Here is an 18,793-nt window from a genome sequence, read left to right as displayed (position 1 = left end):
GTGTATGCTAGGCGATAGAAGAGTTCAATGTTGTAATCAAAATTTTTTCTTTAAAAATGGAAGGGAGGGTGACAACATACTGCCCGTTACTGTTGTTTTAACTGGTTGTAGTATAAGTCTTAGATCTCATGGCTTAGAAATTGAGTTTGGGGAAATACATGAGCGTCTGCAGAAAAAAAAAATCAGGGGAATAATAATCCAAGAAGACTTTTGTATACGATGGGTCAGATAACAATTATAGACTGCCGCAAATGCGATTTCCGTCCTATATTCAACAACTGTGGATAAATATGATAAAATGAGAACTAGTGATAATTTAAGTTACATCGACTTATATGAATGCTGCTCCTGCATGCTCGTATATTCATCTTAGAAAGCTCATACGTCTCACAGTACGATGAAAAGAGTACTATAGTGTAGCAGGTTGTAAGGCCCAGTTTATTCTTACATCAGAGACATATAATTAGAAACATCCAAATACTTCCCTTCCAAAATGTTATCTTCTCAAAATATTTCCCGAAATTGACCAAAACTTCAGGTAATTCAAGTGAATGTGGAACCACTGCAAGACTTGAAGCTAGCTCACAGTGTGAGTTGTCTACGATTGTTTTGTTCGCACCGAGTCCGTTTTACTGACCACAATTTACCAGCCTCGTGTATAGATTATGTTTCACATGATTGAATGTGTTAATACTTCAGCGGAGAAGTCACGCCTAACAGTGTCAATAGTAATAATTCTCGTCTTTTATAGCATATCATTTTCACAATGCTGGATTAAACTGCGCCAAAGTTCAATACAGGGCGGTAATTTGAAATGCAGCGTTTGGTCATGACAAATTGGTGGGGACACGGTATATCATGTCCCCACCACTGAAAAAGTTGGTGGGGAAGCGTCCCGCTGGTTCTGCGCCCATGGGTTAGTGGTATGTACCTGAAGAGCGAGAAAAACTCAATGTTTAGGGTTCAAGCCCCAGTAAAGGCAGTTAAATTTTTCCATTATGAACCTTTAAATATTAGAAAGAAACAATATTTCTCAATAGATACAGTGGTTGGTGCTTTGTGCCAAAAGAGCAAGACAAACTCCTTGTCTAGGGTTCAAAGCCCAGTGAAGGCAGTTTTCCTTTTTCTATTCTTACCTCTTTAATTCCATTATAAACCTAAAATATTAGAAACGAGCATTATTTCTCAACAGTTAAATTGGCGCAGTGGTTAGTTCTCAAGACAAACTCCATGTCTAGGGTTCAAACCCCAGTGTAGGCAGTTGCTTTTGCTGTTCTTATATCCCTTACCTCCCATTATGAACCTTAAATATTAGAAACAAAAACCTGGCACCTGTTACTACCATAACTATACCATTATTGAGCGTGAGCATAATGACCAGTCCTGTGGCCAGGCTTGGTTACGCGGAAACGCCCCCCCCCCCCCTCCCGGCCCAACCCAACCCACACTCTGTAGATTACCGTGCTCTTATCTGTGCCAAAAGCATGTGTACAAAATGTTACAACTTACTACAGGACACGAGTGTTGTTCGCCTACTGAAAATATTGATTCCCTCGCCTTAAATTGCTTGTGCCTCTCCAAATAGGAAAATCCTGGCAACGGGCCTGATGGAGATGATTGACCCATAGCTAACGTGTATCATTATGGCATTGCCAGTCTTGTGGTAGGTAACCAATTCACGTGTTAAGGATAGTTTCGGAAGCTCCAAGTTTCTTTTAAAATATTTGTTATATTTCGATACAAATCCGATGAATTGAATGGGTATGCCTTCAGCTTAGAAAATATACCGTTTAACTGGACAGTTATCCACATATGTGATAACAATTCATTCCATCAGTTTTGCGAGACACTGGATTAAGTTCTGATGAACAATTGAAGAGCTTCACCATTACTGGAATCCCAATTAGGCCTCGTTATATCTAACAAGTACCTGAAAGGACGTTGAAACTGAAGGAATCGAACCAATTTGTAGCAACCAGTGTAGAACCTTATATCAACTTTTAATCAGGACCACCTGATTCCTCTATTGCTCTTCACAATGGGAAAGAACACAAAAACCAACAAAGAACTTATGTCGTGATCGGCCTTTTGGCTAAGATTATGTAATCACGTGTATAAACAGTATGTGTGCATGTATGCATGTATGTATTTTAGATCCTCCTGCAAGCAGGAATTCGCGAAGAAGCCTCATTGGCTTATCAAAGTCGCGAGATGACCGAAGTCAGTCTCTTAGAATCATATTTAACGTCCATGATTATGAATTGTCAATTGTCAACAACTGTGTAACTGGACGACAGACATTAATCTGGGAGTGAACCCGGTCGAACCGGGACCTTATGATTGAAAGGCACCGGCGTTAACCACTGAGCTAACACTCCTAAAACCACAGTACACAGTAGATCGCTTACTACCCTTACACTTGATAATTTCCATGGAAACGGTGATACTCACTTGACGGAGCATATATTATAATCATACGGTTATACAGTCTCTATATGTATAATGGGGACTGGAGTTAGGCTTGAGACTGGATAAAGTTTATTTAGGTTCCGTGCCCTATCTCCATCTTGAGTGAGTTTCGAAAAAAAATTGTTCAAAATTCAAAAGTGATTATAATTGTCACTGACCTGTTCAGTTGCCTTCATCATGTAACATGATGTGTTTCAGAGAAGTCCAGAGTTTTTTAGCTCAGTTTAATTTGTTTCCAGTAACACATAGGCATCTCGAACCTACAAAGATACTTAGTTCTCCTTCTTCGTTCTACTGTTAGCAAGCATCTTATCAACTGCAAGCGTCTTGTCTAGGGTGATGTAACAGTTAGAGAGCCTGACGTTTTGATCCTAGCATGATCTTCATCAGAGGCTACCTGAGAAGAAAACAAATTAAGACCACATTTATGTGACACAGATGGACAGCCAATATATCCTAACAGACATTAATATCGTGGCAGATGTGCAGTGTCTAAATTTTGTCAATTTCCACGGCAACAAACCAGTGTTTGTCTAACATTTCGATCCAGAAGCAGTTCTCCTCTCTATACAATTGACCAGTCTCGAATCGCATTCGAGACTGGTCCCAAGGGCGTAGGAACCGGGGGGCTGGGGGGGGCGCCAGCCCCCCAGTGAAAAATGTGGAGGGGCGGAAGTATCATTCCGCCCCCCCCCCCCCCGCTTCGCAAGTCAGAAAACCCCTTTTTCATTTCCAAATGAGAAAAAAATCTCATTTGGAGCACCAAATTGCATCTAAGGCCTGGTGAAAATACAAAATTAAGTTTACAAAATGGAGTGGGTGTTGAAGTGTGCTATATTGCACCAAATTGCATTTGAGGCTACCTGGAAATGCAAAAAATTCCAAAGAGGAGGGGGACACCCCCTCCCCTTAGACCCCTCCCCCAGGCCGGCCATCAGTCTTCAGCCCCCCCCCCCCACTTAAAAGTACCTTCCTACGCCACTGACTGGTCCAGTATACAGAAAGTTGGTTTAGGCATTTATGAATTGATTTTAACTACCAAAATTTAAGACCAAACGACACTGCTTCATTTGTATTTTTTCACTCTTAATGTTCGTGGGAAGAAAATGCTGTTTTACATGAGGTGACTATTACGTCATTCAGGAACAAGATCAAGGGAGGCATAAGGAGAATTAAATACAGATCAGCAAAAAATTAGCGAAAAAATGCCGTTTTCTAACATTTGTGAGGGTCATTAATGAACCTCTGATGACTTCATCGAGAAGGGCAGCGGACCTCGGCTATCGCCTCAGTCCGCTCAGCCTCCTCGATGACGTCATCATCGGTCTCAAATCAAATTTAAGACCGGTTCCCCTCGTATTTATCCCCTCATTTAAAGACGAATAACCTTCTGTCTTTGCTCTTTAGTGCTACGCGAATTAGTGCTAAGCGCTTCGAGTGCCAAGCGCTACGTGCTAAGCGTGGTGCTCAACGCTACGCTAGGAAAACGCGTTGGCTTTGTTTTATTACTGAGGTGCCTGCATGGTGTTTTTTTTATAACAATCGACTGAAACCAAGAGTCTGGGGAGAACTTGTAACTCTTTTCCGAACATATTCTTTAGTTTTGTGAATCTCCATTGGGGCTGTAACCCCCCCCCCCCCCATGTACCCCTCTCTCGTGAGGCCTTAGTGAAAGTTCATTTATAGCACCAACGAGTATTGCGCAATGCACTCATCCGAATAAAGCGAGAACAAAATAACGGTAGACGCTGTGATACTAGTGGATCACCTGTATTTCGTTTCGAAATCAAACATCAGATAACACTCGGTACCTTTAAAGGTTCCACGGTGTCAAAAAATAAAATCCCAGAACATTGTGGATGCTGTCCATGAAAGCTATCCAGGTTGCATGGATTATACACTTAACCCAATTTCTGCGCAGACTCACCCACCCATTCAGGTCGATTATATTGTTCAGGTTTACAATTGGTCTATTGACACACCGCTCTTATTCATGTCAGTGTTATACACCTTCATACTATTTACCGTGTGCAGAATACCGAATCAAGCTAGTGATCTCTAATAAACTATGGAGTATCGGTATATATAGATGGTGCTAAAATACGTAGAGTGTCTAACTGAGAGAGCTATGAGGTCTGGTGATAGCAAATGAACTCTCTAAACGGCGATATCTATGACGTCTAGAATCTCTAGAATCTGCATGACTAGTACATCATAAAATGTGTTAGCATACATATTTCATTGAATCTCGCGCCCTCATCAGAACATTGATTGGTTCACAAGTGTCCTCCAAAGTTTTATGTTCCTCGGATCTGGTTAGGGAAATAGGAATGTAAGCTGGTCAGCGGTAACTGTAACACTATGCGTTCCAGTTAACAGTTGCGTTGTAATGTCGCACTATCCTAACGTACACTAGCTATTTATATACCAACATGGATTTTCAAGCGGTTTTCACGGAGATTGGGAAGTTTGGTAGATATCAAAAGTTTATCTTATCTGTGTTAAGTTTACCACATCTTCTCGCGGCATCGTATATCTATATTCAGGTATTAACTATTCAAGATACTGAACACCACTGCAAAGCTTGGCCAAACGAGACATGTGGTGGGCTAAATATCAGCGAAACGGAATGCGGGCTTTTGAAGCGGGATTTATCTATCCCGTTTACGCAAAATAATTTTGGCAATGTAACGGAAGAAGATCAATGTCATAAATATAACGTGACAGGTATTAGTCTCGCAACAGCATATTCCTCTGATGACTGGATTAACTCTACGGATATTATCGGCTGTGATGAGGGATGGGTCTTCAACAGGACATCTTCATCTAGCTCTATTATCATAGATGTAAGTATAGTATAAATTAAAAATAGTTATAATTTAGTAAATAGAACATGACTCAAATTGAAGGAGGTGGTTGGGGTAATCGGCCACTTACCAACCACCCCTCCCCCTCCAACCGAACCCCCTTGTGTCGTTGCAGCTGACTTCCCCGGAAAATCCAAATTTAGACGAGAGTTAGTGCATCTAAGGCATATATAGGTTGTGGCATATATAGGTCATGGGGGGTTAGCCTGATAGCCTACGAAGTACCTTGTAGGCCTATTTCTTTATCCTTTCCATTGTCACTGCAGTTTATCCTATTGTTGAGTAGAATGTGTACAGATGTATGTGCAACGGTATGTCTGTTGTAGGCAGCTTTACTGTATGATGCCGCACTGTAACATGAAAACAATCAGATAAATACAAGCATATACTGAGTGAAGTTGTGCTTGCAGTCTCCTCATCCTCTCCAAAGCTATATAACTTAGGTCTATATCATTGGTGTACATTCAAAGTTTTATTAATAACTATATTTAATGTTTTGTGTGTGGGTTGATAAGGAGTATACACCTCATTGGCCTTTTGAAGTTTTGTGTGTCCCTTCTCCTGAAGTGTCACTTCTCCTGAAAAGAACTGTTATACATTTGGCTCACACATGAATTTATTTCTAGATAGTCAAACGTCCCGATAATTTATTGACTTTTCGACCTTATGTCACGGTTTTCGTATTGTCGTAGATCACGTGTGTAATCTATTTTCTCCGTCTATATACAAATATCTTCAGTTTCGGTTTTTATGGAACGCCGCAGTAAATTACTTGTACAGTAGTCTACGCCTATTTGGAAGTACGGTGGGTCAGTATATCCATCATTATAGGCATATACCAAACAATGCATTTCGTCTCCTATATAGGGTGTGGAAAATAATAATAATAATCATAATAATACACAGTTCCTATAAGGCGCAAATATACAAAATTATAAAAATAATAAAATATACAATTAGAATTGAGAAGTCAAATGGTACATTCTGTACATATTTAGACTAAAAGTTACAGTAGGTCTATGATTAGGTATAAACGAAAAGTTGTGCTGCAAAATAATTTTGAATTTTCTGCGATTTCCCCTAAATGACAATGGAGGCGGGAGGGGGTGGGTAGAGGGAGGAGGGGGGGGGGGCTTCAATCCTCAGTTCGAGTTCCCTAATCGATCTCAGTAGTTACCCTTCTTACACCTATAGACTGATAAATTCTGAAAGCAATGAACTGTATAGGAGTTATCAACCGTTGGTTTAACGGACAGTAAATCATTTTTACTACTCTTATTAGTGTTCTACCAAGCCACCTGTAACGTTGGGTGTCCATTGCATCATTAGCTAAACAAGGTAAAACTTGGATAACGTAATTCGAAACCCAAAATATTTTGAGTGGGCGAACAACTTGCAAAATACCGAAGGGTACCATTATTCACGTATATGTCTATATGAAATGAATGAGAAAAATTCAGGAATTCTATAGAATAATAGATTTGGGATATTTTTTAGTATATTTATTTTACCAAGGTCTTTCTTTCTTCCTTTCAGATTTGTTGTTTTCTTTTCAACAATAGTAGTTTAAACTTTGTTGGGCAATTAAGTACAAGTTCGAATTTATATCATTCTGTCTTATTCGCGACGAGAAATGCTTTTTGCATTCTTGTTTACTGTCTTTCTTTTTAATAATTTCTTAAAAATATGTTCATTTCTTCTTTTTCGTTTCTGCTTCACTTTTATGCGGTATAGTTCGATTTGGTGTGCGACAAAAGTTATCTAGCAAAACTCGCACAGTCGGCATTCTTCGCTGGGAGTTTGGCGGGCAGTTTCATAGCTGGAGCAGCAGCTGACATGTAAGTGTTTTGAAATGTATGTGTGCGTGTGCGTGTGTATGTATATATGTATTTTAGATCCTCCTGCAAGCAGGAACTCGCGAAGATGCACCATTTGGCTTATCAAAGCCGCAAGCTGACCAAAGTCAGTCTCTACAATCATATTAAACGTCCATGATTATGAATTGTCAATTGTCAACAACTCTGTAACTGGACGACATACATTAACCTTGGAGTGACTCGAACTCGGGGCCTTATGATTGGAAATGATCAGCAATGATGAATAAAGTAATTAAACGCAAAGCAAAAGAAGTATAAAAGACAAGGCAAAAACAAAATACTTGAGGTGATTTTCACAAAGTATCACGATTTTTGAGTTGAAGTTGTAAATGTTATGTATATTCAGGAGCTCTCCGTGAATAATTTAGGCCGTGGTTAACAGAGATGATACAAACCCAGATGATGTATAGGCGTCCGTATGGAAAGTCGTTTTATCGTGAAATATCAGATATACGATATCTGAAATTGTGAGCTGCTACAGACAATTTCCAATTGAGATCATGATAACTCGGAGCATCTTTGGAATTGCTGAGAAACTACCACGTCAATATCGTTAATTACGAAATAAATATCTGAAACATTGCTTTATAGTTTATACATATTTCCTGCATTGATCGTTTTTTCTTCCTTTCTTTCTCTAGGATCGGTCGCCGTAGAACACAGTTGCTATGTTACGTAACGTCTGCGGCGGTTGGCGTAGCAACTGCCTTCTCGACTAGCATTTGGATGTACATGATCCTACGATTCTGTTCGGCAATGCTTCTTAGAGGGATCGGCCTCGCAGACTTTGTTTTGAGTGCGTTATCAGATAAGTTAGCAAAGCATGCGATGAGTACTTCTGTGCTTCACATGTGTATATATATATATATATATATATATATATATATATATATATATATATATATATATATATATATATATATAATACTTCAAATACCTATAAAGGTCAGCACTAATGATCCAAAATTTAACGCTAACTGTCTGTAATACTCCTTTAAAGATGTAAGTCGATGATGGCATAGAGTCCCCGGATCAGGCCTGCATATTAATCCGTTTCGTTTGTTCATAAAATTAAGTAACACAATTAAACATGTTCTTTTAAATTTATAACAAGCAGGGACTACATTGAATTACATTTAAGCTTCATTGCTCTGGACTAATTGATAATACATCGTGTTGCACAAGTTACTGAGTAACCTAGTATACCTAATATACCTAGATCAGGGGTTCGCTAACTGGGGTGCATGAACCTCCAGGGGACGGTGCGTGAGTCCAGCCCAGGGAATTCGTGAGACGTTTCTGAAAGTCAAAACTAGAGTACTTTTTGTTGAACTAAAATCTGATATATCATATAATTTTGTAATGTACAAAAGTCGTACCCATCGACAACTTCTACAATATTACACTATGAACTTGATCTTTTATGAAGCACTGTTATACGTATTATAGTATAATAATGACTTAGATCGTGTTTCGAAAAGTTGGGGGTTCGTGGACGACACTGACATCCACAGGGGGTTCGTGGGGGGATAAAGTTAGGGAAACCCTGACCTAGATATACTCCCATATACCTAGCCTATACTGGTACACACAACTGGGAAATATTCTTGCGTAGCGTCCCCAAAGACCATTTTCATTCCATTGGGGGTGTATTTCTCCTCTCAAATAGAACGTCACGTTTCTCTCAAAGCCAAAGGCTGAATAAAAAGTACACCAAGTTATCATTCTTAAAGAGTTACAAGCATAGAAACATCACATTGCCCATCTTTCAATTTCGATATTTGATGATGTAAATAATCTCTAATCTTTCCACAGTCAACGAGCTAGTAGCGCCCTCTAAGAGGGTGTTGGTTGGTAACTTACTGTGGGTGTTTTGGGCTTTCGGTTACATGATTTTTGCTGCGATTGCGAAGTTTCTCACTAACTGGAGGATACTAGAGATAACGATATCGCTACCTATGATGCTGGCACTTATCGTAACGTAGTAAGTACCAAAGAACACCGAATGTATTAAAGAAACAGAATGTTACTTAGTAGAGGGCGCTATTCAAAGAAATTGTTAATAACTTATTTAGCCCTGGATTTGCTAATGATTACTAGATATTTCTTGACCAATTTTCGTGGAGTCATCTCATTACTCACAGATACCGAAAAATTTAATTATAACGTAAGAGTGATTTAGTTTGATCCATTGCAATTTTTTTTTTGGTAATACGCCAAAGATAAATATTAAATATTATATAAAATAAAAAGAGAGTAAAGCATGGATGACAAAAACAAAAGAAAGAAAAAGGAACGAACAAGATTTGGAAACTTCAAAGGAATTTAAAAAATAAATCAATCGTGGGTTTTACATTCCCTGGATAAGAAATACAAGGGAAATGGACGAGATACGAAAGGAGAAAAACAGAAAAGGGGTTTTGTCAAAGGACCACCCACAGACACAAGGAAAACTCACATCAAATCAATAACCAAACAACACAACGAGAACTGACAGTGAACAAGAAATATATAAATAAACTAGCTACTATTCAATATTAGGTAGCCACTGATATACCGTTCTGTATATGAAAATGTTTTGATATTCATTGATAATTCTTGTTTTTATCTTTCGAAGTATTTTTGTGCCCGAGTCACCTCGTTGGTTAATAACGAAAAGAAAGCCTGAAAAAGCAGCAAAAATACTTAAGAAAATAGCGAAAGTGAATGGCAAGATTGTTTCTGATGAGTACATTGATGGCGTATGTCATGTGGACGAGGTAAGCTATATGTGCTAATTATAGTTATTTCCATTTCTCTTGAAGAATCAAATTATGTTTGTCGCGTTAGTTTTAACTTTTATCTTTCATGTACCTTGTATAAGTAGAGTTCAGCGTTATTAGATAGCTGATTTTAATATTCATATCCGGGTCATTTATCTTAAACCTTTCTCAGTCTGTTTTACCTTCCTCTGTTTTACCTTCCTCTGTATTATCTTCCTCTGTGTTACCTTCCTCTGTTTTACCTTCCTCTGTTTTAAACCTTAATCTGTTCTACCTTAATCTGTTCTACCTTCCTCTGTACGTGTTACCTTCCTCTGTATTACCTTCCTCTGTTTTACCTTCCTCTGTGTTACCTTCCTATGTTTAACCTTCCTATGTTTTATCTATCTCTGTTCTACCTTCCTCTGTCTTACCTACCTCTGTTTTACCTTCCTCTGTCTTACCTTCCTATGTTTTACCTTCCTCTGTCTTACCTTCCTATGTTTTACCTTCCTCTGTTTTACCTTCCTATGTTTTACCTTCCTCTGTTTTATCTTCCTCTGTTTTACCTTCCTATGTTTTATCTTCCTCTGTCTTACCTTCCTCTGTTTTACCTTCCTCTGTGTTACCTTCCTATGTTTTACCTTCCTATGTTTTACCTTCCTCTGTCTTACCTTCCTATGTTTTACCTTCCTCTGTTTTACCTTCCTCTGTTTTACCTTCCTCTGTCTTACCTTCCTCTGTTTTACCTTCCTCTGTGTTACCTTCCTATGTTTTACCTTCCTATGTTTTACCTTCCTCTGTCTTACCTTCCTCTGTTTTACCTTCCTCTGTGTTACCTTCCTCTGTTTAACCTTCCTATGTTTTATCTATCTCTGTTTTACCTTCCTCTGTTTTACCTTCGTATGTTTTATCTTCCTCTGTTTTACCTTCCTCTGTTTTACCTTCCTATGTTTTACCTTCCTATGTTTTACCTTCCTCTGTTTTACCTTCCTCTGTTTAACCTTCCTCTGTTTTACCTTCCTATGTTTTACCTTCCTCTGTTTTACCTTCCTATGTTTTACCTTCCTATGTTTTACCTTCCTCTGTTTTACCTTCCTCTGTTTAACCTTCCTATGTTTTATCTTCCTCTGTTTAACCTTCCTCTGTTTTACCTTCCTCTGTTTTACCTTCCTATGTTTTATCTTCCTCTGTTTTACCTTCCTCTGTTTTACCTTCCTATGTTTTACCTTCCTATGTTTTACCTTCCTCTGTTTTACCTTCCTCTGTCTTACCTTCCTCTGTTTTACCTTCCTCTGTGTTACCTTCCTCTGTTTAACCTTCCTCTGTTTTACCTTCCTATGTTTTACCTTCCTCTGTGTTACCTTCCTATGTTTTATCTTCCTCTGTGTTACCTTCCTATGTTTTATCTATCTCTGTTTTACCTTCCTCTGTTTTACCTTCCTATGTTTTATCTTCCTCTGTTTAACCTTCCTCTGTTTTACCTTCCTCTGTTTTACCTTCCTATGTTTTACCTTCCTCTGCTTTACCTTCCTATGTTTTATCTTCCTCTGTTTTACCTTCCTCTGTTTAACCTTCCTATGTTTTATCTTCCTCTGTTTTACCTTCCTCTGTTTTACCTTCCTATGTTTTACCTTCCTATGTTTTACCTTCCTCTGTTTTACCTTCCTATGTTTTACCTTCCTCTGTTTAACCTTCCTATGTTTTATCTTCCTCTGTTTTACCTTCCTCTGTTTTACCTTCCTCTGTTTTACCTTCCTCTGTTTTACCTTCCTCTGTTTTACCTTCCTATGTTTTACCTTCCTCTGTTTTACCTTCCTATGTTTTATCTTCCTCTGTTTTACCTTCCTATGTTTTACCTTCATCTGTTTAACCTTCCTATGTTTTATCTATCTCTGTTCTACCTTCCTCTGTCTTACCTACCTCTGTTTTACCTTCCTCTGCGTTACCTTCCTATGTTTTACCCTTCCTCTGTTTAACCTTCCTATGTTTTATCTATCTCTGTTTTACCTTCCTCTGTTTTACCTTCCTATGTTTTACCTTCCTCTGTCTTACCTTCCTATGTTTTATCTTGCAGTGCCAATCGTCTGACAAGGTTAAGGGAACATTTCGTGATCTTATACGCAGTCCTGTTGTTTTACTGATTTTTGTAAATATGTGTTTTAACTGGTATGTATTCATAATCTGTATATAGATTGTATTATATACCCATAATCCCATTGTCCGTTATCGTCAAAGCACATTTATCACTATTTAGAAGTATACTTGCATGGTTGTAAACACATTCAGTTTTGTGTTTACGTTGTTATCACAGTAATACAAGCTAACCAATTGAGAGTTGAATGGTGGATATTGTTAAATAACCACCACCATCTCGACATGATCCTCTTTGTCTCAAGCTGAAAACATACCATAAAACAATGAAATATGAATAACTTGTTTAATGTGCCACATCTTGTCCAAGAACCTTCCAACACATATACAAACACAGGTAAAACAACAAGAACAACCCGAATACCCAATGTAATGAACATGTAACCAACCTCAAAGTCTAAATACCAACAAACTTGCACCAGACAAAGACACGTTACTATGGTGACCGTGTCAAAGGTCACCATCGGGGTGAACGCTAAGAAAGCGGTAACCTATACAGCTTGTTAGCTGCTACAACTACAGTGGAATGTGATCCCTTATGCACCCAGGCAGCAAAAGCATGGCTATGATAAAGATCATCTCTAACTAATGTGATGACGTAGTTAGTAGAGAACAGAACTTGTAATCCTGACGTCACTGGTTCGAATCCCGTTCTAGGCCAAAGACTTCTTTGCTTTCGTTAACGGTTTATATATATATGTCACATCTTGTTTTATTTCAACAGCTAAAGTCATTTTCCTTTCTCAAATCTTCTTAATACCCCAGGTGTGTCCAAAGTTTAGTATATTATGGACTCTCTTTAAGTACATCAGAATTAGGTGTGGATCCTTTCTTGTCGTTCATGATATCCGGGGTGGTCGAGATTCCAGCTTACCTCTGTTGTATGTTTGTGGCGGATGTGCTTGGTAGAAAGCGCGCCACCTTTGCCACGATGCTCTTAGCTGGTGTATCCTGCTCCGTTGCGCCTTTAATAGGTGCGTTTATCTTTCTTTTTGACATTCTTGATATCGTCGTGTTTTATTTTTCAAGACTCTCCACTGGACCGAAAGTACTCATGGTTGAATCTAACGTTTTGTATTTTATAGTATTATAAAGCAATTCACGTGTTTCCCAATTTGGCGTATGTGTTATAGATAATTGTATTTGCACAGGGCATTAAACACTGTCGTTACTATGTTTCATTGTCAACTTGTAAAAAAAAAAAAACTACTTACACAACCTCAACAAAAATGGTTACATAATGATATTTATAATGCTGCTAACTTTATGTTCACAGATGCTGGTGTTTGGCGTCTGATAGTAGTTATGGCGGGAAAATTCGGAATAACCATGTCATTCTCTTTAGTTTACACGTGGGCTGTGGAATTAGTACCAACGTCTTTAAGGTATGTTGGCAGTCTCGAACAATAAAACAAGAAGAAAATGGAGTACAATCAAGTTCACATTTTAATGTCACTGAGCTCCTATAGTTAACTGAATGTTACCATTACACTCTACATGTGTTTCTACATATTTGCATACGAGTACACTAGCAATGTTATAGAGGTGAGAGGAACATTTTTTAGTTTATAAGAGCATATACTGAGGGAGTAAATGTCACCGTAGGAAATAAAAGATAGATTTTGATAAACTGCTGACACGTTGCTCTGCCCTCCAACATTTCCGCAAACACCCCGATCATTGAACGAGCCAAGTTTCAAATCAATGGTCAATATCTTACATTAAAACTATAGTATGAAATGTTTCCCCGAAAATGAGTGAGGGCGGTAGTGTAGAACGTAGCATGCGTAGAGTCCTGATGTGTGACCTGATTAATTCACTTTGGCTTTGAGTACAACATTTCTGTATCCTGCCGTGTTGGACGAATCGGTATCTCCCCTTCCTCTCGTTCTCCTCATTCCACACCTCCCCTACTCCTTCCACCCCCTACCCCCACACCCTCCTGAATAGTAAACTGGTCACCTGTTTTTTCCCAATACTTTGCCTGCAGGAGCATCGGGCTTGGTGTGTTTTCGTTAACTTCTCGCATAGGCAGCGTTATTGCTCCTCTCATATTACTTCTGGAGGACGTTTGGATAGGTCTGCCGTATTTTATTTTTGGAGGTGCGGCTACTTTAGCTGGTTTACTTTGCCTACTTCTCCCGGAGACAAAGGGGAAACCCCTCCCTACCACTATCCAAGATACTGAACAACTTGCCAGGTGAGTGGAAATGAAATGTGAGCTTTGTAGTAATGGTATTGATGAGGTTAACGACATATATCGACATATATTATATCAATATTTAGCCTATATTGTATAAGGTCATTAATAGAAATTTGTAAAATGAATTTTTTTATAAATGAAAAAAATAAAAAATATGTCTTGAATTTATTATATATTCTTGATGTTATTATATTTTTGTTTTGTTCTGTTTTGTAGGAAACTAGAAAAATTAAGAGAGCCACCATTACTGTTTGGAATAGAAAATCCTTCCTGGAAGGCGAATACAAGTATGGATAACGAGGGGGAAGAAAAAGAAACTCTTGGAGAAACATCCGAGGATAGAATATAACTGAGAATCTAACTAATAGTAGAAATAACGAGAATACAACTCGCTTTACCTGTTATCTGAACAGTTAATCATTTTTGTTGAAAATTTCTTCTAGATTTTCCAGGAAGATGTCAAGATTTTGTTTAAATAAATTTATATACGTCAATAGTACACTTCAACGGAAGTCAGTACAGTTCGAAACCAAAGCATCCCTTTCAAAAAAAATGTCTGGTGTTATTTTTGTTTTAATTCAAATTAGTCATTTTCATGTATTTTCACGTAGATATTTTAACGGAATATGACTTCGTTTTCACTTAATGTTTATATTACCGCAGCTTTCAATTAATTGTTTTCTATGTATCACTAACAACTAATGTATTTGAAACTTTAGTTTTGTGTTCTTTCTTCGCAAGTTGAAAAATAAATATTTTGCTCGAAACTAAAGATACCTCTACTCTATCCTTCCCTCTGCCTAATATTAATAGTGTTCGATAGCATATGCAGCCAATGGCATGATTCTGCGAGCATGTACTGCCGAAAGTTGGTGTGGGGTCGGGGTCGGGGTCAGGTGCGCAAATTTCAAAGGGCAGCTGGACATGTGTCTTTGATTTGTGGAGGATAGGCGGGAAAACCAGTTATCTTAAAACTTTCCATCCACCAATTCAGCATTTGTACGATTTTCAACAAAACGATACTTTTTACCGACATTATTTTAACTTTTTTAATCTTTTTGGTTTCGATGATAACCGTAACCTATGCATTCTTGATGGCGTATGTGGGTGTGTATGTGAGTGTGTGTGAGTGCGTTTGTGACGCCCAGCTTGTAAACACGATATCTTCAGAAGGCACGGTCAGACCAATTTCATATCCAGTGTGTAGAAGTACCACATTGGGTGCAAGAAGCCTATCGTTTTTGGTGGAGGTCAAATGTCATTTGTGGTCACCAGGGGTCAAATTGTTGAACCCTTGTAAACATGTACACCCTCACTATACATGACGTCAGATTCATGAAGAAAACTGCTTAGGTTACAACATCGAAACCACAATGCATTTTTGCATTCTGTTTTTTTTTAAATTTTCTCCATCCTTAACTTTTCAAAAGGCCAAGTTTGAATTACAAAAAATAGGAAAAGGGTCAGTTATTACCAACAAGGGGTGCTTCTAAGGTGTGAATTATTGAATATTCTAATGCACTGAAAAACCCAGCGGGAAAACCACTCCCAGCGTTATTTGCCTTTAAATGCATTACATATGCAGCAGAAGAGAGTTTGCAAGCTAACCCTGAAGCTAATTATGGGACAGCTACATCCCTGAGAATTACATAGGTTACCTATATCTTGAGATATCGTGTTTACAAGCTAGAGCCATCACAAACACACACGCTAACTTGACTGCATAGGTTATACTTGCCATGCCTTCCGCAGGTAACCAAACATGGAAAATAAATAGGAACACCAAATAAGGAACCATACATGAAAACAACTATTTAATGTACGATGACTGCTGTACAAGTCAGTAATATATTGATATGAGCGACATAATACTTTAAATTTAGACATATTTTTCTTTCAATATTTTGAATCATTTGATAGGTTAATTCATGTCAGCAAGATTTTACTACCGAAAAAAAAAAACAGGAAAAAATGGCATACTCCTGTGAGTGAAACGACTTATAACTGCACGCATTTGTCCCTCCCGAACAGATCCCTCCCCACCCCCCCCTCTCTACTCCAGATAGAAGACAAGGGCATTAATACCACACAAAATTCTAACAAACTTAAAAGAGCATATTTCATGTTTTATACATACTTCCCTTCCATTTGCCAGATAAATTCATAAAAGAACATCAAATGTTGTATTCCATGTCTTAAATTACAAATAAACATATTTCATGTATAGTAAGATTCGCAAGCAATATAAACATCACAGACTTTTGTATGCTCCAGAAGGCCTATAATTCTAAACTGCTCTGAACAGAAGAAGTATCTGAAAGAGGCACATTTCCCTTTCACAATTGTAAGGAAAAAACAGAATAATCAAAAACAGAATAATCCCCACCAGATACATTGGCCCTAACATGAACGCCTGGTCTCCATAAATTTAATAAGATTGCTCTGAGAGGAAGCAACAACAATTCAGCAAGACACCTCATTCTCCCCTCCCTGCCCCCCTCCCTTTTTTCTCTTTTTTTTCACTCTACTTGTATGACAGAGTTCTCAACATGCACTTTTCCCTTATCTTGTCTGTTGTTAGAGTGAGTTAGCTCTAAGAAGGCCAACTCACTGAGACTCTCTTCTCCTATGTGTGAGTCATCTTATACCTAACATCCAAAGACAACTTTCTCTTTGCAAGCTGAATGGATCACCATAGACTAACATATCAATTGCACAAAACTATGCAAATTACTCTATACGAGATTCCTACTTACATTTAGTTAATTTCATTAACAGTGTCTGTACATTTCATGTCCAGTATATTTCACATAAGTACATGTATATTTCACGTACATACATGTGTATTTCACGTACATACATGTATATTTCATGTACATATATGAATATTTCCCATACATACATCAATATTCCATGTACACACGTGTTTACCTCATGTACATACATCAATATTCCATGTACATACATGCATACATCAAGTAATATACATCTATATTTCATGTACAAACATGAGTATTTCATGTACATACATGTATATATATCCTTACTCTCCCCAGACCTCTTAAACATTTATAAAACCAACTTTTCTGTATTTTAACTGGTGCATACTATTCAAACAAGGTTGTTTTCAGTCTACGATCATTATTCTAAACATGAAAGTGACCATTTTGCATTGTGTTGTGCAGGCCAAAACAGTGGAAAGAAGTGATATTGATTTTACCACAGCTCAACAGGTGTTGGACTTATGTTTATAAAAGAAAACCCCTTTTTAGTCTTCTATCTTATAATTTCACACAAAACAAAGTCCTGTTATTATTTTGTTAACGTTAGATGAATGTTACCTTCTTTTTTTAGCTAATAATACTGGTATATTAAGCTTTATTTTACATCACAATATAAGTCAGCAAGTATTAATGTCTGTTTTTATTTTTAACAGTTCTAATATTATATACACCAATTCCTCAATTAACATTGCAACAAAGATCCTCTGAATATAACAATAGGTCTTTATCAAAACCTATTGTTTTTCCTAGAATAGCCTAAAGAACACGATAGGGCCTTTTTCCACACCTATTTGTGTTCCTACAATAGTCTAACATACAGCTCAGCCCAGAACTGACCATTTTACCTGACAAGACAACAACCTTGTCAAAGATTGTTCTAAATTTGACTGGATTACCATTATATGTGGGTTAAATGCTACATATAGTGCTAAAAACAAATCTGTCCCAAAAAAAAAGAAAAAAACAAGAAAGATATTTTCCCTGTAAAGGATGTCTAAATGACATGAAAAAAAAAAATTCCCAAATTAGGAAGCATTTCAGTACTTTACCCCCAAATGTACCCATTGTGTTATCAATGAAAGAAAACATGAGTAAAGCTAGTCAATGGATAATAAGAGTGGACCTCTCTATAAAATCCTCATAGCTATTCACATGAGATCCAATTTTGTTTTGCAAGAAAAAAAAGGGTTTTGATTTTTAAAAATTCAGTTTGAAGAATATTATATGTAAATCATATTTAATTTATCTTTTCTAGTCTCCTTTAACCTCAGTTTTAGTAGCTTCAGGTTATTAACCCACCCCCATGTGAAATAAATAAATAAACTAAAAAATAAATATATACTGAATGGATTCAAAAGGTGTAAGTGATTCTTAAAATATTATGATTTTCTAGTTTACATGTGGTTGTCAACACTCAAGCATCTCAACATCCAATTTTACTATGTAAAACAGATGTCATTTGAATTAAATGAAAAAAAAAAATCAAATGCTAACAGCAACAAAATCGGGCATAACAAAGAATGGCTCTTGATGAAGTTACTCTCCCTAACCAACAGTTTAATCTACAAACTTTTGCCCTTAAATATGAAAATAACTACCAAATTATCCTCTCTCCCTTTCCCCACACCAACTCCCCCCCCCAAAAAAAAGAGAAATGGAAAATCTATCACACAGTTTACCTCTTACAACCAGACTGATA

At 37.6% G+C, this 18,793-nt stretch overlaps 1 protein-coding gene across 1 annotated transcript; it reads left to right on the top strand.

Moving 5' to 3' along the window:
* Nucleotides 1-4,506: 4,506 nt before the first annotated feature.
* LOC139960511 (solute carrier family 22 member 13-like) lies at nt 4,507-18,581 on the top strand. The gene is made up of 10 exons (XM_071958935.1): nt 4,507-5,315; nt 7,071-7,174; nt 7,855-8,009; nt 9,029-9,197; nt 9,831-9,972; nt 12,032-12,123; nt 12,874-13,082; nt 13,385-13,493; nt 14,099-14,308; nt 14,528-18,581. The coding sequence occupies exons 1-10, from the start codon at nt 4,902-4,904 to the stop codon at nt 14,658-14,660; spliced, it is 1,737 nt and encodes a 578-aa protein (XP_071815036.1). The 5' UTR covers nt 4,507-4,901; the 3' UTR covers nt 14,661-18,581.
* The last annotated feature ends 212 nt before the right edge of the window (nt 18,582-18,793 follow it).

This window comes from Apostichopus japonicus, chromosome 19 (assembly GCF_037975245.1).
Source record: "Apostichopus japonicus isolate 1M-3 chromosome 19, ASM3797524v1, whole genome shotgun sequence".
NCBI lineage: Eukaryota > Metazoa > Echinodermata > Holothuroidea > Aspidochirotida > Stichopodidae > Apostichopus > Apostichopus japonicus.
This window is presented reverse-complemented; position numbering and strand designations above follow the sequence as displayed.

Coding starts and splice junctions, on each gene's coding strand:
- LOC139960511 (XM_071958935.1), top strand. CDS start 4,902: ATGGATTTTCAAGCGGTTTTCACGGAGATTGGGAAGTTTGGTAGATAT. Junction 7,175..7,854: donor GCTGGAGCAGCAGCTGACAT/GTAAGTGTTTTG, acceptor TTCTTTCTCTAG/GATCGGTCGCCGTAGAACAC. Junction 8,010..9,028: donor CCTCGCAGACTTTGTTTTGA/GTGCGTTATCAG, acceptor ATCTTTCCACAG/TCAACGAGCTAGTAGCGCCC.